The sequence below is a fragment of the Sphaerodactylus townsendi genome, linkage group LG11, assembly GCF_021028975.2.
Source record: "Sphaerodactylus townsendi isolate TG3544 linkage group LG11, MPM_Stown_v2.3, whole genome shotgun sequence".
In the NCBI taxonomy this organism is placed as follows: Eukaryota; Metazoa; Chordata; class Lepidosauria; order Squamata; family Sphaerodactylidae; genus Sphaerodactylus; species Sphaerodactylus townsendi.
The window spans coordinates 28,648,662-28,673,155 of NC_059435.1; the positions used below are offsets into that span (position 1 = coordinate 28,648,662).

The 24,494-nt window shown below is 41.8% G+C and overlaps 3 protein-coding genes across 7 annotated transcripts in view; 1 reads left to right on the forward strand and 2 right to left on the reverse strand.

The window, feature by feature from the left end:
• ACAD11 (acyl-CoA dehydrogenase family member 11) overlaps nt 1-17,656 on the forward strand; it is a 34,936-nt gene extending 17,280 nt beyond the window's left edge. For both annotated transcript variants that reach the window (XM_048510794.1, XM_048510795.1), the window contains 7 exons: nt 9,277-9,343; nt 10,244-10,329; nt 12,523-12,594; nt 14,050-14,204; nt 15,343-15,459; nt 16,047-16,156; nt 16,902-17,656. In XM_048510794.1, the coding sequence (XP_048366751.1) occupies nt 9,277-9,343; nt 10,244-10,329; nt 12,523-12,594; nt 14,050-14,204; nt 15,343-15,459; nt 16,047-16,156; nt 16,902-17,016 (722 nt within the window). In that variant the 3' untranslated portion in view covers nt 17,017-17,656. The remainder of the gene's footprint in view (nt 1-9,276; nt 9,344-10,243; nt 10,330-12,522; nt 12,595-14,049; nt 14,205-15,342; nt 15,460-16,046; nt 16,157-16,901) is intronic.
• ACKR4 (atypical chemokine receptor 4) lies at nt 1,434-7,379 on the reverse strand. Its single transcript, XM_048510798.1, has 2 exons — nt 7,275-7,379; nt 1,434-3,048 (listed from the first exon to the last, which is right to left on the reverse strand). Exon 2 carries the CDS (start codon nt 3,038-3,040, stop codon nt 1,976-1,978), a length of 1,065 nt encoding a protein of 354 aa, XP_048366755.1. The 5' UTR covers nt 3,041-3,048; nt 7,275-7,379; the 3' UTR covers nt 1,434-1,975.
• A 795-nt stretch (nt 17,657-18,451) lies between the features above and the next one.
• DNAJC13 (DnaJ heat shock protein family (Hsp40) member C13) overlaps nt 18,452-24,494 on the reverse strand; it is a 59,596-nt gene continuing 53,553 nt past the window's right edge. For 3 of the 4 annotated variants that reach the window (XM_048510790.1, XM_048510791.1, XM_048510789.1), the window contains 9 exons: nt 24,324-24,436; nt 23,393-23,562; nt 23,020-23,062; nt 22,576-22,749; nt 21,870-22,049; nt 21,466-21,606; nt 20,568-20,711; nt 20,248-20,347; nt 18,452-19,311 (listed from right to left, as the gene is read on the reverse strand). In XM_048510790.1, the coding sequence (XP_048366747.1) occupies nt 19,214-19,311; nt 20,248-20,347; nt 20,568-20,711; nt 21,466-21,606; nt 21,870-22,049; nt 22,576-22,749; nt 23,020-23,062; nt 23,393-23,562; nt 24,324-24,436 (1,163 nt within the window). In that variant the 3' untranslated portion in view covers nt 18,452-19,213. Of the gene's footprint in view, nt 19,312-19,688; nt 19,802-20,247; nt 20,348-20,567; nt 20,712-21,465; nt 21,607-21,869; nt 22,050-22,575; nt 22,750-23,019; nt 23,063-23,392; nt 23,563-24,323; nt 24,437-24,494 lie in introns of all 4 variants that reach the window. The other variant, XR_007245749.1, reaches the window with a different exon arrangement.

A 24,494-nucleotide genomic window follows, 5' to 3' on the forward strand; every position in this document is an offset into this window, starting at 1 on the left:
AACTTTCCCTGGGAACTACGTCCACTAATATCTGGTTCCCGCTGTGGTGGATACATGAGTCCATGTCAGAATTCTCTGTCCCAAGTGTGTAAAACTTTCATCCTGTACTGATACAATAATTAGTTATGCCCCTAAACACACTCATAAAAATGTGTGAAACCAAAGAATTGGCAAGCAATTTAACATATTTTTATTTATTATTTTTTAACAATATTATTTTAAAATGACATGTTGAAAGCATTTTGGCAGAGCGTGCAACTCTACATTAGGTGTTGTGTAGTTTCTGGGCTGTATAGCCGTGTTCTAATAGTGTTTTCTCCTGATGTTTCGCCTGCATCTGTGGCTGGCATCTTCAGAGGATCCTCTGGAGATGCCAGCCACAGATGCAGGCGAAATGGCAGGAGAAAATGCTACTAGAACATGGCCATACAGTCTGAAAACATCCCAGTGATTCCGGCTATGAAAGCCTTCGACAATAAAACTATATTATCTTGAATGTGAAGTGCTGTTTATGTCAAACTCTTGCCGGATATCAAAATGCATTAACAGTATTCTTCGAAAACATTACTAATCACAGTGTAAACATTTTTACATATAAACTCTAAGAAAATTCTGTCGTCCTGTGTTCTTTTTCTGATTTAATTAGGCTCATTAAAATGCAAAAAATACATTGTGTTTTTTAAAATCCCTGGAAAATGGCGATAAAAGGCCATGTATACCTGCCGTTATAGTTGTCATTTAATGACTTAGTAACAGGAAAGAATATTTTTAATGCCTCAGACAGATTGTAGCTAAGGAAAATATGCTGTTACTGCAGCTGGGAAATTTAGCTAAGTGCCAGCTTTAATCGTGGCTGCTCTGACAATGTGTAAGAGTTACAGCTGTGTCTGGAATCACCACCTGTAATATGTGACAAAACGTCTTTCACGTACAGTGCATTCTTAAACAGAATTACAGCTTTTAATTCCATTGGATTAGAAGGATGTAACTATGTTTAGGATTGCTCTGGTGACAAATTTTACCATTTCCTTCTCCACATAGTTTGTTTGCAGGAGCAGAAAGATATACTGCATCACAGCATCAGGATGCTGGGTACAATGAAAGAAAGAACTCAAAGAACTCAAAACATCTTCTTCATCTTTATTAACCTTTAATAGGCATAGATAGATCAGGATTTACACAGACACATTCTGCAGTCTCAAGTATAGTTCAGTAGCAAGGAAATAGTCCACATAACTTGACGGTTGACTTCGAGGGATTCAAATCACTTCAGATTTTTTTAAAGAAATAGCCAGAGCAAATGACAGTAGATACCCCTACACATCAATGTAAAAATACAATCTAATATAAAATTGCAATAAAAATAGATCTGTTTAGCAAGTTAAAAGCAAAATATAATGAACCAATTTGGTTTAGTGTACTGGTATAATATATTTTTAAAAATACAGTTAAAAGTAATAAAATGGGAATAAATTAGCACTTTAAAATGGTTGTCAGGTATAGAGCTACCATACGTGTTGCAATGAAAGAAAACAAACAAACAAAAAACAACCCTGACTCATTGTGCATCCTTTTGCCCAATCCAGGCTGCTTGAGAAAAAGTCAGCCCTGCAGATAACAACTTTTGAATACTTCTGGTCTCTCCTCTCCACAAGCACTCATCCCTTACACATCTCTCCCCTCCCCCATTTTTGTTTTTCCATTTCTCAGCTCCTCATAGAGTAGTCTATATAAAATGGATAGTATACTGCACAATAAACTGAAAACAAGCGTGGAAAAGGTGTGCCGTGCCAGGGGTGTTGAGGGAACAGATTGCGCCAAGATTTTTGCATTACCCTACCAGTTTAACAAGAATTTCATGGTGCAGTTATGTGCCAAGGAGTGTATATGTTCCCTTATCTTAAAATCAGTTCTCAACATCAAAGTATTGAGTAGCTAACAGGGATATGGTAAGTGCTCCAGTTCTTCCAGTTTTCTAGATAGTGAAGCTGCTTGTTTGCTCCACAGATTCCTCGTGGCCCATGGGAATCTCTTCAGTTGCTGTGTTTTGTTGCCTTCTCCAGTAGCCATAATTTTTTGCCATTTTCACCAGATACATTTTGAAAGAGGCGCCCATAAAAAAATAAAGGATGGGGTTTAGGCAGCTGTGAAACAGGGCAATACTCTTAGTGACCTGAAAGGCAACATCGATGGCTTTGCTTATGTCGCAGTCTGTAATCAGGTGGAAGATAATATCTATGGCTCTCCAAAGCTTGACGATGTTGTAGGGCAGCTGGGTAAGGATAAAGGCAGAGACGACTGCCACCAGAACTTTCAGGGGATGGGTGTTCTTAATGCAGGGACTCTTAAGGAGAGCTCTGGCAACAGCTGAGTAGCAAGTCAGCATGATAAGGAAAGGCAATACAAAACACAGAGTAATTTCCAAAATTTGAATGGTAGCTTTAATTGTTAGCCCAAGGCTCTTGGGATATATAGGGAGACATTCAGATCTGTCATGTAGCTCTCTGACTGTGTTAAAAATGAGTTCAGGAACGCATAGCAACGTGGCAGCCATCCAGACCACAGAGCAGGTTTTGCTGCATTGCTTGGTAACTCTTCGTAGACTCTGGGGTTTGATGATGGCGTTGTATCTGTCAATGCTGATGCAAGCCAGAAACTGCATTCTGGCACTGAAGGTCAGGGTGTACGTAGCAGAGGTGATTTTGCACAAAGCAATACCAAGCACCCATCCATGCACAGCATTCGCAGCCCAGAATGGGAGAGTGAAAAGCAGTAACAAATCGGCAATGGCCACGTTCATAATGTACACATCCGTCCGGCTCTTCAGTTTCTTGAAGTAGGCATAGATTGCAACCACTAAAGAATTTCCTGCAAGTCCAACGAGGAAAACAGTGGAGTAAAATGCAGGTAGGAATAACTTCCTAAAGTGCCTCACCTCTTCTTTGACACACATGCTTTCATACAAAGCATATTCAAAAGTATCATTCCATTCATCATCATTGTAAGAGTACTCGACTGAAGAATTTGTATACAGCTCCATGTGGAAAGCTAATTGACGGCAGAAAAAAAATAATCCATGTTAATTTCATTTTGAAACACTGGCCTCATTTTCTTTTTAAATACAGAATTCTATTTGAATCAAAGACATAGATCAAACTAGATATTACAGTGTAATCTTCTGCATGAGTTATCTATCCTGCTTGGAGGGAGTGGGGGTTTTCCCTTCTCCACAGCATTGTGGTTCATTTGTAAACCTCCAGTGGCTTTCCTGTCTTTTTTCTAATATTTTCTCAACTTCTTTGAGGTTTTGGGAAAGAACATAGTGAAGTCTTTATGGTTGCTGTTTTGGTGTGAAAATTAGGATTTTCTGGCCCATGTGGTAGCCATTTTCTCTGAACTTGTCTTTGCAGGAGCCATTTTCTCTCACTGCCAAAGGGAGGCTTTTCTCTTTTTAATTTAATTTTTACTAGATTATCATTATATTGTATACCGATGTAACACTAGGCATAGCAGGTTCTGCCCATTCCTAGTGTTCATTTTAAAAAGTAACTATTGCTTCCTCTTGCCAAGATAAAAGAAAAGGGCATATGTTTGCAAAGAAAGGCCTAGATATTTGACTTAAAAAAACAATAGAAAAGTGGGAATGCTATGCCTGTTACAATGGTATTAGGATATTCTAGTGCTGATTTTTTTTTAAAAGCGAAAGCCTTGGTGGCCCAGGGGAGAGGGCCAGATTCTGGGGGACTGAGGCAGGAAAACTCCGGAGACACTTGCTATGTGGAAGCCCCATATCGCCACTGCATTTTATCTGCAGCCTCACCAATAACAGAAAGACCACAAAATACTGTCCCTGAGCGGAAGACGCCAATGGCTGCTGCTGGAAACAGCAGCTCTGTGGCTAATCTCTCTTGGCGACATCACAAGATTGGATCCCACAGCTTTACAGATGATGAAAAAGGGAGGAGGGCATCCCCTGTGGCTACCAGGAAAAGCTATGCTGAGCAACATGGGACTTGTTTGTGCAAAACCATGCAGGATGGGGGAGGCATTGGGCAAGATTAAGTGAAAATGCTGGTGGAACCTAACCTATAATTTGGTTTCCATTCCACGTGACCCCCAAACAGCTAGTGAGGTGAAGTAGGACCAGGAAAGTACAGAACTTCATGAACATAATGACATAGGTATATTATGGAGGATGGTAGTGACTAGTCATACGACTGCCATTATTAGCAGCAACTGAGTGAGTCTTTAACACAACCTCTAAATCAGCCTTACTGATTTGAGTGGGATTTACTTCTAAACAAGAGAGCTTTTGCTTACAGTGTGCTAGAACTAGCCTACAGTTAACTTAAAAAACAACGGAGAAGTATTTCAAAGTAAAAGAGAAAAAAATCCGAGGAAGGAGGAATTCTTAAATGGGATGCCATTCTCTACATTCTGTCCTTGAAAACGTGCCTCCTGGCCAAGGAAAATAATGTGAGCTGCTTTGGCTGAGTATCAGGTCCATTTCCTGATGGATTACTCCATCTTCTTGAGGCTGCAGCCTTTTCAAAAGTATTTAAAAAGAAAATATATCATTAAGATTTAGAAGTGTGTTTTATGTTAAGTCTCCGAAATCTGTTAAATTGCAGTTGGTAGGATTCCAACATTTCCAAGTGTTCAAAGTCCAGACTGGGCCTGAGCTATTGAGGGCGGGAAAGGTTTGGAGCAGGGGTCTGCAACCCGCAGCTCCGTAGCCGCATGCAGCTCTTTTGTCCTTGTACTCCGGCTCTGCGTGGCTTGGGTCCTCTCAGCCTCCTTCGGAGAGTCGCCCCAAGGGTTAATGGGAAAGAGCCCCCGTTCCTAGAGAGGCACAGTCCGAGACGGCTATTCCAAGCCACATCCAGCTTCCCTGTCCCAGCTGCCTGGTTGGCTGATGCCAGTGATGATGGGGCGGGGCGGGGCTGGAGCACCGCTGGTGGATCTTCTTGAACAGGTGAGCAGAAAAGGGCGGGAAATAGGAGGGAGTTGCAGGAGCGCAGATTTTCAGCACAACCCTAACCTCAGTCTGCCACCCTTGAATGGGGGGTCAGCGGTCAACCCTGCTTTGGGTGGCCTCATTTCCCCCTCCTCCAGGTCCTTCTTGGGGGTGGGACCACATGGGGGACCCCAGCAGAGCCACCTTGGGTTGCAGATCCCCCAGCAGTCCTAGCTGAGTCCAGGTGAGAAATATGATGTCAGGTTTTAAAGGAGTTATTACCTGCAGCCCTGCAAGGTTGCACTTGTCAGGGCTGTTTGATGGGGAGGCGGGGGTGGGAGGGAATTGTTTGCTTTTGCATTGTCAAGGAGGGCAGGAGCGCATGGGGAAAGCCTTGCACGTGGATCTTGGAAGGTTTACTTCAGAGTAAGCCAGTGGAAAGTAAGCTTGTAGATTGTGGAAGGGAGGAAGGCCGGGATCGTCCTCAGCCATGGTTGTCGTGGGTTGCCAACTCTTAGCGGGCAAATCCCAGAACATTTGGGGGTAGATTCTCAGAAGCTGTGGCTTTTGGGACCGAGCGGGGGCCATGAGCAGTGAGGAATATGGCTGTCAAGTCCACCCTCCATGGCAGACATGGAGGTCTGTTATTATTTTTTAAGAGTTCAAAATGTGTTCTTTACATAAATAAAATATAATTTGCTCTGTAGCACTTCATGGATTTCATAAACAACACACTATAATTGTTTATACAAAGCATAAAAGTAAAAAAACAATATATACAGTGTTATCTTCATTTTAAATGTCAAAAAGTATTTGCGGCTCCAAGTGTTTTTTCTTTTCCGTGGAAAATGGGTCCAAGTGGCTCTTTGGATGTTAAAGGTTGTCTACCCCTGGTATGGAGAGGAACACCCCCCCCCCCCCGGGGTATTTTTCAGCTTTCCCAAGTTCTCTGGAAAGGTAGGCTCAAAGATCAGGGAACCCTCTGGCATGTTGTTCCGGAAAGGGTGACATAAAAGTTTCCATTTATATGGTATCTGTGGTTTATTAATTGTCTGAATCACAGCCTAAAGAGTGTTGTTGTCTGACTAAGAGGAAGACTGAGATGCAGAAGGAACAAGAGACAGTCCTGGTGGAAGATGGAAGTAGCATCTGGCAGCACCCATAATTCCTCTGTCAAAATATCTGGAACTCATCTTGGAACTACATTTGTATTACAAAGATTGCAATTGCCGGCAGAGTTTGCTTAACAACAAAATCTGCAATGAGGACCTACTGAGTTTCCAAATAAATTGTTAGCCAGTGTATTTTTTAAATATACTTTTTAAATGCTGTGATTGTCAAATAGTCCTCAAGTCATAGAAATTATCAACAAACTAACGCAACAAGTGTGGGGATTTTGCTGAGCATGACACCAGCTGCAAAGGGGAAAAAAAATCTGCACTTCATTAACAATTTCCCTTCAGCAGCACAGAAAAGAATTACAGGAAATGCACCAGCGGAAAATTCACAAAAAATCAAGTTTTGGCACCCTTACCCTTTATGCATGTTTCATGTTCCCATTCAGTGCATGGGGGAAGGGGAATGACCCCGACCCTGACAGAGTGGGCACCTCAATTACAAAATAAATGCAGGTGAGGAGTGGGCAAAGAATGAGGCCACTGACTTGCTAAGACTGAGGAATACGCAGGATACAGAACTGGAGAAAATAGCGAGGGAGCCATTTTCCCCACCTCCATAAAATATTGTCGTGAACTACAGCAAATAAAGTGGATGCTGTTTTGAAAGGGCTGCTGTGGGTATGCTTTGCTATGCTACACATTTAAAGATAAAAATCAAACCAACTTTCGATGCAGTCATCAGTAGAATTACACCCTTCAAAGCTGATTGAACTGGATTGGGCTTCAAAGGGTAGGACTCTGCTTTGGATTGCAACATTTAAATGCCTGTGTCGTTCCCAGTCAGGTCTTTCCAAAATTCCATCGTAACCCATGAAAATATAAAAGACACCCTGGCCATGACAATACCAGCAGCCAAATCTAGGATGCTTTTGTCTGTCTAGAAGCAGGCGGAAGTGGCACTGCTGGCAACAACATAAGCAGAGTAGAGCCTCCAACTATGTGAAAGTTCTTTCCCCCCCATAAGATAAATAGCTACCATTCCTTCTTATTGGAAAAGCAAGGTTCCACATTTGGGAAAACTTGTTGAGCAAAAAACTCCTTTTAACCCAGATACTGCATCTCATGGCGTTTACTGACCAGGATCTCACAGGAATTATTGGAAAGCATCATACATTTCAAAGGAAAAATCAGTGACTGACCTGATATTATTTTGGTAGCAGGAGCTGCAGTGGGGAGCTCCGTCTGCAAAATGCAATTCTTGTGTTCTGACTCAAGAATTTTGTCTCCCTTCCAGCACCGCCACGCCTTTGGTTTCCAGTGTAACTATGTTTTTCTTTAAATGTGATTTCTTAGCAGTGGTCGCGCTTTCCTGGAAAACAGCTGTTTTAGTCATGGTGGACATTAGTTTGCCCTAAACCTGAATAACAATTTTTTCTTTGGAAAATCACTTCATGGCAAGGAACTTTTAAAGATGTATCGAGCAATTTTCACAGGACAGTGGAAATAGTTGAATCCAGCTATAATCAGTTTAGCTCAGATAATGACCATTTTCTCAAATATAGTTCTTTTTCTAAATTATGCATGGGGTAGAAAATGTTGACAGAGAGAAATTTTTCTCTCTTTCTCACAATACTAGAACCAGGGGGCATTCATTGAAAATGCTGGGGGGAAGAATTAGGACTAATAAAAGGAAACACTTCTTCACGCAACGTGTGATTGGTGTTTGGAATATGCTGCCACAGGAGGTGGTGATGGCCACTAACCTGGATAGCTTTAAAAAGAGTTTGGACAGATTTATGGAGGAGAAGTCGATTTATGGCTACCAATCTTGAACTTTTTGATCTGAGATTGCAAATGCCTTAACAGACCAGGTGATCGGGAGCAACAGCCGCAGAAGGCCATTGCTTTCACATCCTGCATGTGAGCTCCCAAAGGCACCTGGTGGGCCACTGCGAGTAGCAGAGAGCTGGACTAGATGGACTCTGGTCTGATCCAGCTGGCTTGCTCTTATGTTCTTATGTTCTTAAAATTAGGGGCTGGCTGCCATGAAGAAATAACTTGGTGACTTGGCTGCTTGGGCCTACAGCCCAGAAGGCCCACAACTCATCCTTGACTGGTCCATCTACCCCCAGCAGGAGATGAAAAATCACTGGAGAGTAGGATTGTCAGCTCCAGATCAGGAAAATACCTGGAGATTTTGGAGTCTGAGGAGGATGGAGTTTGGAGAGAGGAGGGATGTCAGTAGATTACAATACCAGACATAGAGTCCGCCTTCCAAAACGGCCATTTTCTCCTGGCAAACTTATCTCTGTCACCTGGAGAACACTTCTTATAGTGGGAGATCTTCAGCTACCACTTGGAGGTTGTGAAATCAAGGACATCAATCATGATGGTGCCAGGAGCGGAGCACTAATTCGGAGCTCCAGCAATTACATTAATTCATGACCGGCAGTTGAATTAATTTATGTTTGTTAGCTGACTGAAGTGTGAGGGGAATGGAGATGTGGAGACACGGAGGATTTACACAGCATGCTTCTCCGTTTGCCCTTCCTGCTGTTTCAGTCCAATGAGCAGTGTTTCGGTGAGCCACACTCCAATTGAGTTGCGGCTGAATGAGCCCTAATCCTAGGTTAAGAAACTGGTTGTCAGCCTCCAGATAAGGATTGACTTTGTGAGTGAACTTCTGTGAGACCCGATAATCTGGGTAGAAATGTATATATAAATCAGTATAAACCCAAAGCAAAAACAAGGATACAAATGATGGAACATAGACAACTCAAATCTCACCAACTACATACTCAGTCCAGAATGTATGAATAAAGAATTTCTTAGACTATACTTTTCAGTGTGATTTTTTACTTTCCTAAGAAACCAATAATATACATAAGTAATCAACAGAATAAATAATAAAATAAATTGCATCCAGAGAACAATTTACCTGCAACATAGTTGAATGTGCCTTGCTAGGTTTGAAGCATACCAGTGTTAAAATCCCCAATCCAGTTTCAGTTCTAAGAATGTAACTTGGTTGTGGTAGTTGCTAGTTGTTTGGGTTTCTGCGTTATGCATCTATATTAGATAGTAAGCTGTGCTGATTTTAGTGAAATTCATTTCCAAATTAAAGGGATTACCTCTGGATACTTGACATCCCAGCTGAAAACTCATTCACTTAGAAGTCTGTCTATGTCCCATCTGTTTCAGGAGCTGGAACTCCAAATTGCAAAGTTGCAATTGTGATGGCCCGAGACAAAAATACCTCTGCCTCCAGGTAAGAGACACATTATGATAGATATACATTTGGAATGTCCAATCTGAGAGACATAACATTGTAACTTCCCACAATGACACTTTCTCCAGCATTCTTATCCGATTTCAGAATGATTTAGATCAGCTAATCTAAAACTCTGGAGCAGGGTCTATTTACGCATTACAAAGTCATCATGTTAGCTGGGGATAAAAAAAAAAATCTATGTCTTGCACACGCAATGGGAGTTTTGTGCCTCCTGAACACACACCAGCAATTTTCTATTTGTGACTGCAGCTTGCAGGGAGAAGCAGTTGTAGCTCCCCCCTGCTGTTTTCTTGTCCTCAAACTAACCCATGGAGCGGCTGTTATATCAACAGTTATAAAGGCAAGAAAAGGAAAAGGCTTCTGGCTGTGGAATTGTCATGTCTAATTAAAGCTGGTTTTTAAAGTTGATTTCTCCCCTCTTTGGGTTGAAAATTCATTACATGTGGAAAGTAGATTTCATACAGGTGTAGGCAGCTGTCAGTAATCCTGACTACACCCGGCCAGGCATGGTGCTCCAGTGGTGGGATTCAAATAATTTGACAACCGGTTCCGGTGGTGGGATTCAAATAATTTAACAACTTGGTTGTTTACAAGCACCCTTTTAACAACTGGTTCTGCTGAAGTGGTGCGAACCTGCTGAATCCCACCACTGGTGCTGACCCAGACACTCCCCTTCTGGTCCCAGCTAGTCCCTGCCAGTCAGGGGACAGGAGACCACACGTGTCCAGGAGGCAACAGCAGCTTCTCAGATACCACAGGAAATGAAGTTTATCAATCATCTTTGTATCTAGAAAGCCCCATTTCCAACATGTAATGTTCTGTACTTTTAAAAAGAGAGTGAAAGTCACTAATTGATACTATTCTTGCTTTGATTAGATATAAACAGCATAGCATGATCATTGTGCCAATGGATACCCCCGGAGTCAAACTTATAAGGCCTCTTTCAGTCTTTGGTTATTTTGGTAAGTAGAATTGCTAGCCAACTGTGCTTTAAGTGATTTGAGTAGTTTATGAGCGTTTAGACAGGGAGGGCTTCTCTTCCAGATAAAATTAGAACTATACCATCATGCCTACCAGCATGGCCAATTGGCCATGCTGACAGAGGCTGATGGGAATTGTAGTTCCTGAACATCTGGAGAGCCGCAGGTTCCCTACCCCTGCTCTAGCACATAGCTAACATAGAAAACTGCAAATCTAGGAAACTTCAGTGCTGGCCCAACAAAGATGTTGCTGTTGAATCTACTGCTTTTTGATTGCATGGAGGCACCTTCCTCCTCCAGCTCTGGCAACAGAAAAGGGAAACTACAACCTGATCCTCTTTGTCCAAGAGCCAGTGGGAGTCACATCCCATCTGGCATGGGAACCTTCCTCCAGTGAGTAAGAATAGCTGAAGGACATGTTGAGTCACTGTAGTGAAATGTGTTGTACTTTGGCGATTTGGACTGTACAGAACCTTCACCTTCAGTTTTAAAAAGTTTTTCTTTCCCTTAGCAGAGAGAGGGGGGAGGAGAGTCAATTGCTGTCCAGCCTCTTGCAGCAATTCTTTAAAACATGCCAATGGCCTCCCTACCCAGAGACAATGAAATGGTCAGTTCATGCCTCCTGTGAGCTGGCACCTTGAAGGGGACGGAGGTTTGGGAGCTTTACAGGCCAACCCAGAGCCCTTGGTGGCCAGGGCCAGTACCACTGTGGCAATTCCCCCCCCCCCCCTCTGCCTCCAGAGGGCTTTTTGGTAGCGGAGTGAGGCAAAATGCAAAGCAAAAGCTGCCTGCCACCGAAAAGCCCTCCGTTGAACTCAATGGACTTACACTGTCAAGTCCAAGCCCCAGGCTGCCTCATATCTAGAGGCAAAGCTAGGGTGGAAACCAACTCCTGGCCACGCCACTAGAATGCCCCTGCTACACCAGCAGGGTGCTAACAAGGCGTTCTGCACTATATCCAGGCATCTCAGTGAATTGCCTGCTGGCAGATTCACCCCTCCACCAGGTAAGTGCCCTTGTGAGGATAAATTCACCAACATATGCCTACACCACCTCCCGATGGTGATTCCCCCTGCTTTGCATGCAATGTTAAGAGGCTAGAATGTATCTTCCCAGAGACTTCAAGAAAGGCTTTTTTGACCCACCGGTGTATGGGAGATAATACAATCCCTTGGCACAGGGGGGACAGCTTTTTTGGGGGGACAATTTTAGCTAGGGAGAAAGCGCTCCCAGATCTGACTCTCACTTTACTTGCGTGAGAAATCAATGCAATGGTCTGATAGTTGCTGCAGACTTTGTTATCTCCTTTTTTCAGAATTGAAATGTAAATCGAGCATTTCCAGTCTGTGGGGCATTGTTTTGTGTTCCATATTTGTTGGCATATTCTTGTTATGATTTTGATAAATTCAGTTTCAGTGGCTTAGAGGATATCCCAATCTACTCCTATTGGTATCCCATCTACTCCTGGTGATTTTCCCAAGTATTCTCATTGCACTTTTTACTTTACTCTCTAAAACTGTAGGTTCTTATTCAAAAGGTTCTTCTTAGATGTATTCTGTCAACCTATAATCTTGTCTGTATATTTTTTTATGTGCCATTCCTATCTTTTCTTTATTTTGTCCTGTTCAGTTCATGTTTTCCTATGTTGATCTTTCAGTATGACTGTTATTCGATTACCCTTTGAGTTTGCGCATCTTGTAGAACAGTTTTTTTGTTCTTCCATTCTTGTTGTTCTCCTCCGTTTCTTGACACTGGATATTATAATAGTTCTTTGTAGATAGATAGTCTTTATGTATGGTCAATGACCAAATACTAGTTCTTTGTACATACCAGTTGTTGGAATGCAGCATTTAGACCTGATTCTATAATTGTCACCTTTTGCTTTTCATCTGTCTTTATCAGTTTGAAGAGTTTCATCCATACAGGATTTTCATTTCTCTTGGCTACAAGAATAGACTTTGCTTGTTCTTCCTTGTTAGTATCTCTGGTTTCAGAAATGTCATTGTATTTTGGCACTGCAAATGTTTTGCTGGTTTTATTCAGCTGCTAAAAGGAGGGGAAAGCAAAAGAAGGTCCCCTCATCCTTGCCTGAACAGGTTATTGGATCCAAACTTTTTAATAAGTACTAACTCTTAACTACTTAAATTTAACTTTGTTCTTTTTACTGTGTCACAGATCATTTTCATGGTGGGCATTTTGAAGTGCATTTTGATAATGTTCAAGTACCAGTTTCCAATTTATTACTTGGTAAGTTTCACACCTGGCATTTACCTTTAAGTTTTAACCTTGCTCTGATGGTGACAGAATTGCCCATGTTTGTGCTTTATTATTCCCCACCCTGAAACAGCATCATTTTCAATGTTTAAACTGGGGACCTCAGATTCTCCCTTTAAATCCATGCCGAAGAAGGTGGATTTAAGAGGAGAATCTGGGGAAATTTGGGGGTTGCCTGCTGTCAGGGATGCAATTATTAAGATAGCAGCACCAAAATTTCACAGTATCTTCAGGAGATTCTCCTGATGATGCCACCCAGGTTTGGTGAAGTTTGGGTCAGGGGGTCCAAAGTTATGCATCCTCAAAGGTGTAGCCCCCATCTCCTATTATCCCCCATTGAAAACAATTGGGGATGGGGCATCCACTATGGGAGTCCATAACTTTTGACCCCCTGAACCAAACCTCACCAAACCTGGGTGATATCATTAGGAGAGTGTCCCGAAAAATCCATGCAATTTTGGTGCTGCTAGCCTAAAAACTACATCCCCTGCAGGCCAAAAACGGAAAAAAACTGGCTTTTAAAATACAAAAACCCCACAAACAGACCTGCATTTCTTGTAGCCTTCCCACAAGGGGGCACCCAGGGATATTTGACTCCCCTTGTCTCCACTGCAGGTACGCCGCTGGCAGGTCCGTCTTGGCCACCAAAATGACTATGCTGGAGGTCAGGAGACCTGTGTGAACAAAAGCCTTGAGGGACTTGGGCTGTAGGAAGGAGGGGAATTATATGACATTGAATGAAAAAACTGACTAGATACAACTCAGTGACATTATATCACATAAACAGATTGATTTGTAAAAAGCAAAGTTAATAATGAAACATTTTGCATTTTATTATTTTCAGTAATGTTGCGACTCCAACAACGCCAGCTGGGTGACCTTGGGCCAGTCACAGCTTTTCAGAGATCTCTCAGCCCCACCCACTTCCCAGGGTGTTTGTCATGGGGGCGGGAAGGGAAAGGAGATTGTAAGCTCCTTTGAGTCTCTTTACAGAATAGGAAGGGGGGGTATAAATCCAAACTCCTCCTCCTCTTCTTCTTGTGTTTAAGATCGATTTTTAAAAACCTGCAGGAGGTATCTGTTACTTGGTGTGACTTCATGTGAGTTAATCCTGAGTAGATAATTCTGCAAAATATTCACTCTTTATTTGTGGCAATCATATTTTAGGCCCCTCTTCCAAGAAGTTCAGGATGAGATTCCTGGGAAGTCAGACTGTGAAGGAGTTATTCATCTAAAGCCCACTATGTGTTTCTTTGGTGATCTGGGGTTGGTGGACCTGGCTCCCCCAGTTTAAGTCCCAGTGTTTTTTGTGGGGGGGAGGGGTGGGGGGGTTGCTACCAAACTATTCCACAGGACCAGCACAGACTTCTCCCCAGGAAGTAAAAGGATCATTTGGAGAATTGCCTTTTCTCCTTTTTTGTATTACAGGAGAAGGAAGAGGGTTTGAAATAGCTCAAGGGAGACTCGGACCAGGTCGTATCCACCACTGTATGAGATCAATAGGAGCAGCTGAAGTGGCTCTCAAAATCCTGTGCGAACGTGCAGCTCAGAGGACGTCATTTGGGAAAAAGCTGTACCATCATGTGAGTTTGCAGGCATCTTACTTCAAATGTTCTTTCGAACCACATAACTCCCAGTGGCAGCATGCTGTGGCAGGGGCGTTCCAGTGCGTGGCAGGAGCACAGGGCACACGCATGCCCCGGGCACAGTTCCCCCTCGCTACGGCTCTGCTCTTTCCTAAGGTCTAAAAGTGCATGCAACAGTAATATCAAGAGTAGAGATCACTTTCAGTAGCCATTACAGTGATTCCTATCGAGAAACTTGGAACAGTGTATTTTTTGTTTTGTGTCTCATTAGGTAAGGGCAGACTGTAAATCTTGACCCTTTCCCAGGGGATTTGGACATACCCATGTTTTTGTTAGAGCGTTAGAACTATGGCTGAGAGAGGAATAATATTACCGTTTTGAGAACTTGATAAAATCATGGATTAAATCTCAGCTGTCAAAGGTTGGAGGGAAAGAAGCATGGCTCAGAGGCAAAGCGTCTGTTTTGCATGCAGAAGGTCCAAGATTCAAGGATCCAGCTTAACGGATCAGGTAGCAAGTAGACAGTACTGACATTGGTGGACCAAGCCTCTGACTCAGTGAAATGCAGCTTCATGTTTCCACCATTCTGATATCAGTACATTGCAAATGACTTCAAAGGAACTATTCATCTGACTTCACAGTGGATTCCTATCATAGTAGCTTACATTGTACTGTGCACATGAGACACTGTTTACACAACCAGCACCACATGCAGCTAATTAAAGTAGACTGCAATACACACAATTGCATGTGACAAATCTCTGGTGCCATTTTCTTTAAAGAAAAGGAGCTTTGAGAGAGGGCCGCTTTGAACAGAGAAATAGCAGCCAAGCCATGTGAAAGGCCTTTAGTGTACCTTCATGAATGGAATTGTGTGACTTTTATCAACAACAAGAAAACTCCAGGACATTGAATTTGAAAGTTCTGTCTTCCAAATTAGTAGTCTAGTTTAGCCCCTACAGATTCTACATCCATTACATGTTCATGTGTTTGTTTCTCAATAGACCTGGTTTTTCAAAGTACCTCACGCTCCATGATGTTTGGATCTGTGTATTTGGAAAACAATGCAACCACGACTTGAGGTTGTTTTTGGTTTTTTACTACATTCACCATTTTTGTCCTTGTGATCCTGTAGGAGGTTGTCGCTCACTGGATTGCCGAATGTCGGATTGCTATCGAGCAGGCAAGGCTACTTACTCTGAAAGCAGCCAGCCACATAGACACCTTGGGAAATAAGGCGGCAAGAAAAGAGGTAACAAGAGAAGCCCAGAAGCAGAAAGGGGGGGGGGGAGGTTAGGAGCCATTCCTAAAAGAGGTGGAGCTTCAGTTTTTCTTTTAATGACGAAGGCATCCCTTGGAAGTCCATACAGTCTGTTCCATCTCTGTGCATTTTGATAAATGTAGTAGTACTTTGTGATGTTCATTCCTTGTTGCGGATACAGCACAACACTGTAGATCACTTTTGCTTTCATGAAAATGAAGTGTGTGAACAGCATAGTTGTACCAAGCTTATTTTATAACAAACTCATCAGGGCCACCAGAGTTCTCTGTAGCTGTTCTAACTACACAATTCTATTTTACTTTTGACTTGCTGCAAATAAAGACTATTGGCAAGTTTGAGCATGTAGGGAATGCTTCAAAAATCAGTTCTTTAGAAAAATTCTAAAACCACCTGCTCAGCAAAGTAAAAACAAGTCAGCTGTGATCAGCATCTCTAGACTATATGGCTGCCTTTCTGTTTACTCAGTCTTTCTAGCTTATTATGGTGCAGTAAAAAACCTCAGATCCATCCAACTGTGCTCATTTTGAAAAGAACATTCATCTCACTTAATTTCACAGGTTTCTATGATCAAAGTAGTAGCACCCCGGGCAGTCCTCAAAGTGATTGATTGTGCCATTCAAGTTTGTGGAGCTGCTGGATTCTGTGAAGATTTTCCTTTGGCTGAGATGTAAGTAAACGGTTCAGGTAGCTTGTGTTGGTTGTCACCTTTTGGCAGTTGTGTGTGGTAATCTAGCAAAGCCTCAAACTCCTTGTGGTTGCTGCTTGCCTAGATCTGCAGAATTAAAAATTTAAGGCGCGAGGCACTGCTGAAGTAGCTTCTGCTTAATTCTGGAGTGATAAAATCACCTATCAATATGCTCAAAAGAGACAAAGTCCTTGGAATGTGTGGCACCTCTGCAGAGTTTCTGACTGAAAATGTAGACTGGCAGGTGCCTAGATCAGAGAGACTGTGCCCCTGTGAATAAAGGCAAGTGGAAACACTGGAATATGTTTTCCCCCCCCACTGTCCATTCATTGCAGCTGTTGGACTTTCCACTTTCAGATTTATTTCCAGATGAGTTTGAATCTGAACGGGCAAAAAAGTCCTTATCTGATAAAATGCCCCAGCCCCCTACGCAAATGGCAAAGTTTTGCACACATATGTAACGAAGTTCGTCACCATGTATCCAAACAGAAATGTCAGACATATATTTAAAAAACTTATATTTAAAAAACTTATGCTAGACTTGTATCATAGCATTGTGGACAATCTATACATAGAGTTCTTATTCAGTTTTAGTGGTTTTAAATGTCATTATTTTATTTGTATGTCTGGTCAATGATTGTATTAATAAATTAAACACTATGACAATGTAACTACCTATTATCTCTTCCATGATGGCCTTGAACTGAACTTTCCACTTTTTGTGCAGGTTTGCTTACATGCGGACCTTGCGTATAGCAGACGGGCCGGATGAAGTTCACCTCTCAACAATTGCAAAAATGGAACTGCTTGAGCAAGCCAAGCAGTTGAGGGCACATCTCTAGGTTGCAGATAGCACCATAACCAGGTCTGGTCTCCACACAGAGGAAAGTGGGAAACTGAAAAGAGTGTGTTGAAGTGATCATCAATTTAACATTTATTAAATGAAACCATTCAGCACTTTGGCACAATAAATAAAACCTGTAACGTGGGTGAGGCTTAGGTTCACGTTTATAGACATATAGAAATTTTCAAGTATTCTAGACTAAACAAATTAATGAAGATTATGATTGTTTATTGTATGAGATGTACCGGTACCAAGATTGAAGTAGCAGATGAGGAGACATGCTCTGTCAATAATACATAATACAGGAAAGTGTGTAATTTTCTTAAAACACCGTTTAATAAGGGAAACGGCAATCTGTGGGTAGTCTGTAGTTTAGTCTGTAGTTTACCCAGATGCGAGGAAGGTATAATATCCAGCTGAATTTAAGTGTAACCACTATCTACATTATTTACATGTATAGAAGTTAATGCACAGGTTTCGTTCCACTGCCAATGAAAGAATATCAGGATGGAGACTGTGAACAAATGTCTACTGTGACACATTATTCTCACTTTAATGGGTATTAGCTACAATGCTGCTATTAAGGCAGCTTTTGTTTCCTTACTTCAGTTACCTTAATAAAAATCAGCTTTCATCTACCATTGGATTTACTCTTTTCTAACCTTTGCTGATTAGGCGTGGGCCACTTGCTAGGTGGTTGCAACACCAAAAATTGTAGAGACTTATATACAAGTTGTCCATTATGTCAGCCTGCCTTATTTTCTCTTGGACTTTCAGAACGTAATTTAGGTAGCCTTAAAGGTAGGGAATAGAACGGGATAGGTTATTTTACCTACAATAGTGAGGAAGAAGACTGTTTTCCACGTGTGTGGCCGTGGTCTGGTAGCGTTTGCTCTTGATGTTTTGCCCGTTAACATTATGAGATAATATGCTGCTAGCCAATTTGATTTTCACTATGATCCCTTCCCCAATCATCCCTTAAGACCCTTTCAAAGAATAATGGCTGGAGTTGTGCAACTTGTGTGGATAAAAGCCACAGGAAGCTGCAGTTAAGGAAGGGGGCATGGTCTTCCGTAAGCAAAGCTGTGTTGGTGATTGGATATAATAATCCCACTGTGTTGACTTCCAACAACTTTTATCTGTCCCATGATGCTCTTGCAATGTCTAAAAAAAGCACAGTGTATGTTTTTTACTCCAGCCTACTGAGATGTGGTTTGACAACAATCATGTGTTAACTTGTTGTAATACACACTCAGGCTGCTGTTTGCCAGGTTCATTGAGACAATTTCTGTTGTTTTTACACAAACATACTTTTTCTGGCTTATCCCAAACGATGAAGAACTTACTGACGAAAGCTGTCCACTTTCAGTGGAAAGAGAAAAATGGTAACTAAATTCATCAAGTTCACAAAGAATCACTGTAATGGAAGTCTGTCTCATTAACAAGGATTTCAGTTCCCTTTATTTTTTAAAATTTTATGTACATGTGAATGATCTGCATAATGTACATTCAATATAGAAAGTTTTATATATGGGATAATGTATAGAACATATCACAATTACACTATGCTTTTATATAACATGTTATTTTTTAAATAGTTTCTTTTCTTTTTTTGCTGCACTTACATTTTTCAATTTGGTAAAGCCAGTTATACATAGAAATATCTTGTTAGGTCTTGTAAAGGGTAATGTTAATGATCGAGGACACAAGTAAACATCAAGTCAGCCAAGTTCAAGACGGATGATCACATCCAACTTGGAGATGAGGAAAGTGTTCTTCTTAGAGAAGGTGGGAGGATCAAGTGATTTAGCCCAATTCTTCAAGACTGTAGCTCAACTCCAGTCATGCCAAGTTCATAAGGTACAAAAAACTAGGAAAAGTGTTGTTTGATTCACAGTCTTGTAAACAAAAATATAAAGGAACAAAAATGTGCTCACGTACAGCAAGAAAAAAAAAATCTTCTGTACCCTATTTAAGTGATCCACAGAGTACTTTCTTCTTATGTTACAATGTGATAGAATTGTGAAATTTTTTTTCTAAAAAAAATATATTCATAGAAAAAGGAATAACACTGTCATGAAACTGGAAAGGCAAGCAAAATTCGTTTCAACTATTTAGACTGAGGAATGGAGGCCTTCTTCATCACTGGCCAGTCCGTCGTGGAGTCTCTCTCACACATGGGGATTTCATGTCCTTTAACTGGTATCTCCAGCTTCATGGTCCACTGGAGGTGGAACGCTGGGCAGGACAGATGACGACCTCCCCGAAGTAAGGTAGCCAGCAACACCAGGACCTGTTTGGGAAAAGGAGGAGGAAGAACAGAGTATTTTAGAAAGAGATCAGTGAGTGAGTGAATGTGTTTCAAGCAGTTTGTTAATTTGATTTTAAATCTCTCTAGAATGCATTTACTCAATACTGATCAGATTATTTTATCTTCCATTGTTGCTGAAAAGGCACTTTATTAAGGATGTTTGTTCTGAATATTGCTATCTCCTTTCAGAAACCAAAATGTGAACCCAGAACAAGTACAGTCACTGTTGCAAAAAAGCAAGGCTAGCAATTCTGCAACAGTCTAAAACAAATACAAGTTTGCTACAATCATGCACCCTAACAGCATTTTGTTAGCGGAATGGAGCAGATGCAACATGCACAGAGCAAAGTGGTATCTACCTGCTTTAGAGCACTAGAGAGAAGTTTAGCAAGCTGCCTGCCAGAGTAGATCTAAAGCCCACTTCTGAGATGAAGGGGACTGCTACCAGACAGAAGGGAAGGAGAGGAGATACCTGAGGGAGAAAGAAACCAGAAGCAAGGGAAGTACAGACAGCAAAGCACTTTAAAACAAAGGTGAAGCACAACTCCGTAGTGTCTGAGAAGGCCTGAAACTGACAAATGGTTTACTCCTATAAGCACACTTCTAAGAGACACATCCAAAGCCCTTCAGAACTGCAAATTAAGCCAAGTTGACTACAGGGATGTTAATCTCTGCTTTTCACCAGGTGATTCCTCACATATCAGTTTTCTTCAGTGATGAAACAGAATTGTGCCAGAGCCCATTTTGCCAGGAGTTGTTTTTAACCTCTTTCAACCCATTTCAGCCTCTCACTCCATTCAACATATAAACCCCAAGGTGGATGGGAATTAAGGTGTTATTTTAGGGATACATAAGGTGGAACACTCCAAACAAAGGGGGAAGGGGAAGAAATGCCTGACTTCAGGAAGCATTACCAACCTGTGAGGTATCCTGCTGTCTGAGTTTCAGAAATGAACAAGTCATGTTTCTGATCTTTAAAGGCACTCCACACAGAAGAACGAGACAAGATTTCATTTACCTGAAAAACATGGAAGCCCACAGTTTTATTTGCTGTTTACTCACCACAAGTTTTAGCAAACACTCTTGGATGTTACAAGAATCAGCTAATACTTTGATTGTATGAGGGGGTGCTCTTAAGATGCAGGTTTTAAATTCTGTTCTCTTCAAGAATGAAAATGCAAGGGGATTGATCACTTGCCATACCTAAAAAGTTCAGGAGTCTACTCTGGGATGCTCACCTGCTCTCCGTACTGTAAGCTGCGAGTCATAGATTTCAAGGCTTTCACAATCTGAGCTTTTGTGGCTGAAGGGCTTTCCAGATTTTCAAGGCCAATGCCTTCAAGCAATTTTAGAAGATACAGGACCAAGTCTGCTTTCAGTGCCTGTAAAAACAAGATAGTAGGCTACTTAATCATGGTCCAGAGAAAGGTAAGGTCTCATGTCAGCCCCTGAACCCAACTGAGCAATTATCATGGACCTATGTGGTCTCTGGAAAGATTTTCATCTCAGATTAAAATCAACATTTTTTCAGACAAGTGTTAGCGGAACTCATTTGAAGATGACCTTAATGGACAGAATTAGGAGGGATTCATTGTAGGAGGAATTCACTAACTTTCCAACACTCAAGACAGCTTTTCTGCATTTTGGTTTGATGCTATAGACCAGTGGTGGCGAACCTTTGGCACTCCAGATGTTATGGACTACAATTCCCATCAGCCCCTGCCAGCATGGCCAATTGGTCATGCTGGAAGGGGCTGATGGGAATTGTAGTCCATAACATCTAGAGTGCCAAAGGTTCGCCACCACGGCTATAGACTGTAGTTTTGTCAATGCACGTGCTGATGTTGGCAAAATAGGCATTTTTATTGTCATTTACATTTCTATTGCATGCCACCATCACATAACTCAATTCAGCTCCCACAGGATCCCTGTGACCTCCCACCCATTATGATTATGTTGCTGTATAAATTGGTTTCAGACTATTGCACTAATTTTCAGAGGAGGCTCTTTCACACACTCATCCACCCACTCCAACTGAACTGAAAAAAAAATCACAAGAAACTCTACTAGATATGTATCTAGACCATAAAGCTAAGTGCCACGCACTAATGACAGGTATGAAGTTTGCTTGCTTACTTGGGCTACTAAATCATTTTGCTCTTTTTGAAACATTCGATTAAGCGCTTCACAGGCTACCCCAATAGTATCTGGTCGCTTTTTCATTCCGTTCATCATAGGGCCAATGGTCTCCAGCGCTGCCATCGAACGAACACAAAGCTGTGCAAAAACAAAACAAAACCCTGGGCTTTTGTACTGTCTGCAGATTCACTTCTAATAGGTACCATACATGCCTGCAACCTGCTTCTGTTCAGAAATTTTAAACTTTAAATTAACTGTCAGCCCCACAATCCGAGGCACAAGTAACTGGCAATTTTGCAAACAAACAGGCCTCTTGGAAGTCCTTTGTTCTGAGCACAGAAATATTTAATCAGTGTGACTTTAAAATCAATCCCATTTGGAACAGACCCAAGTCCACGTACCTCATTGTCAGCCAGGATGTGTATGACCCGCATGGCACTTTTAGGAATGGCATTGTTCTTGTGATTCATGGCCTGGAGAATCTTGGGAAGGTGGCCAAGTGGGGGGACTTGGTCTGCTAGCTGAGGCTGAGCACTAAAGAGGCAGACCGTTGCCGTTGTTATGGTTTCTAGGGTTTCCCCCTGTTTCAAGACAAAAACAAAAAAGGCATCAATGAGACTGCCAGATCTGTAAGAGGTAAAATTGTACAGCACACGCATGTTAAACCAATGTTGCAAGACAAGACTTAATGCCATCCAGGAGTCACATGTAATATCTGAAAATGTTTTGAAAAGCACTTTATAAGTGATAAGACCACTTGGTGGTAGCTCAGAGTGACTTAGCAAGTGAAGGAGGGGGGCCGTAGCCCAAACAACCTCTTCTAATTGTTGTATAATTAGTTTTTTGGGTGAAGAAATTTGCATAGAAAACCCAAACCATATTTGCAGAATTCCTGTGTAAGTTGTTTTGTCCAGCTAATTATTCACTTGGGTCTCTCATGTTGCACTATGGTTGTGCAAGTGTACACGTGTTTGGCAGTTGTCACAGTCCTTGCGTGCACAAGTTCTTCTTCATAATTATACACATAAGCAGAAATTGGCAGATGACCAAACAATTCAAAACCAAAAGCTACACAAGTCTAATGTAAAACAAATCTGCTCCACTTACATGCGGGTTATTCTTCTCCAGTAGTTCAGTGAATTTTTCTAACAGTGCAATGAGAAATTCTCTAGGTTTTCGAAGCACCCAAGCCGGCTGGGCAATAAAAATTCTTAGGAAGACTCCCCCTACAGATAATTCTCCTTCTGCTTCGCCATACACCACAGCAAAGTCCTCAGGCAACTGGACCAATCAGAAAAGAAAACTGTTATTCTGGGCGGCCTGTTAAACTGTTATTCTGCAAGGTGGCGGCTAGAGCAATGTGCAGGCCCAATTGCTACAATTAAGGGACAAGTTCTGCAGTGTAGTTTCAGATTATTACAGCAATGATAAGCAGTGAGAAAAGACTGGTGCAGATATTTTCTCCACTATTCCCAGAAAGAAAACAACAAACAAATATAAAACACATTCCTATTGGATCTCTTCTGTTAACCTAAGTTAAAGTCTGTTTACCTTCCAGTTAACATCTGGGTTGTCCCTCTGTAGTTTAAAGTGCCTTTAAAACAGAAACAAAATCAACAGGGTAACAATTCAACAACTGGAGTAAAAAGGAATAGCATGCAATAATCACCACCCCTCCAATACCGGAGATTCACCCCAAATAAGGGAACACTACTTGGGCTTTTTTTTCAGAATTTCTGATTGATAGAGGATGTTTGCATTGTTATAAATGCTAATTGAAGATCCATACCTAAGCTGGAGCTTCACTTAGCTGAGAACTGAAGGATTCTCAGTTGCATTTTGATCAGGCTTTCACATTCTGTTAAGTTTTATCAGAAATCCAGATATGTAAATCAGATATTATTTTACTGCTATTGAAACTTACTCTAGCATCATTTCACGAACAGTGGTGGATACTTTCTCCCTGGAGTTGTCATTCCATATTAACTCGGGATTTTCATGCGTTCCTTCAAAAATATGAACAGCAGCTTCAGAATTATCTCTCATGGCATCCATAAACACGCCAGGCAGAAACTTCGTAAGGATAATCCTCACCTAAAGATACAAAGTGCAGAAATACAATAAAACAAGGCTAAGAGTACTGAGTTGAAATCTGCAAATAAACGCTCTCAATTAAGCAAGCAAACCACTAAGAAATAGTTTTGAAAGAAATTTCAGCTCTCCCTAGAAGACAGAACTATGTTGGTGATGCCTCCACTTGAAAGAAAAAAACACCCTTATTCTGGAACGCCACATGTTGCCAAAACAGAAAAAAACCCTCAGAATTGCAATAACCACCTCTGAATCAACAGAACACTAAAAATGGGCTTTTCTTTAGATATCTGACAGGATCTCCAGGAAGTTTATTTAAAGCCACCCCCTAGTTGAGGCTGTTCCTTTGTAGCCACATACAGTGGTTGGATCCAAAGGTGCCCATTTATGCCCAGGTGACTTCAGACAGGACACAGCTGCTTCACACCTGTGCTAATAAACTGGGCAGGAAAAGTGAATCTAAATCAAAAGCTGTTACTCCACCCACATAAACAGAAGCGGCAGAAACTACCTTCTACAGCACCGCATAAACTTGTCTGCATGTGTTTACAGAACAGCAGGAGCAGCTGCAGCTCCTTCCACTCATGGTTCTTTGGATCCAACCCAGAGATCTACTCCTCATCATACGAAGGGCAGCCTTTTTGATAAGGGAGCTGCGAGGGCAAGCCAAGCCACGAGACCACACTCCAGCTTGCAATATGGTACGCTCTCAGCCGCCGGCACCCAGAGTGCCAGTTCAACAGCGGGAAACTACACTCTCTCACCTTTGGACCCACCAGCTTATCTGCCGTCATTTTGGCAAAGAGCTCTGCGGTCTGAGATCGAACTTGTGGGTGGGTTGAGTTGCAGAACATATCGAGCAAGTAGATTAAAGCACCTGGAAAAGAACAGAATGGCAGTTGGCTCTTCCAGTCACAGCAAGTTTGCAGACATGT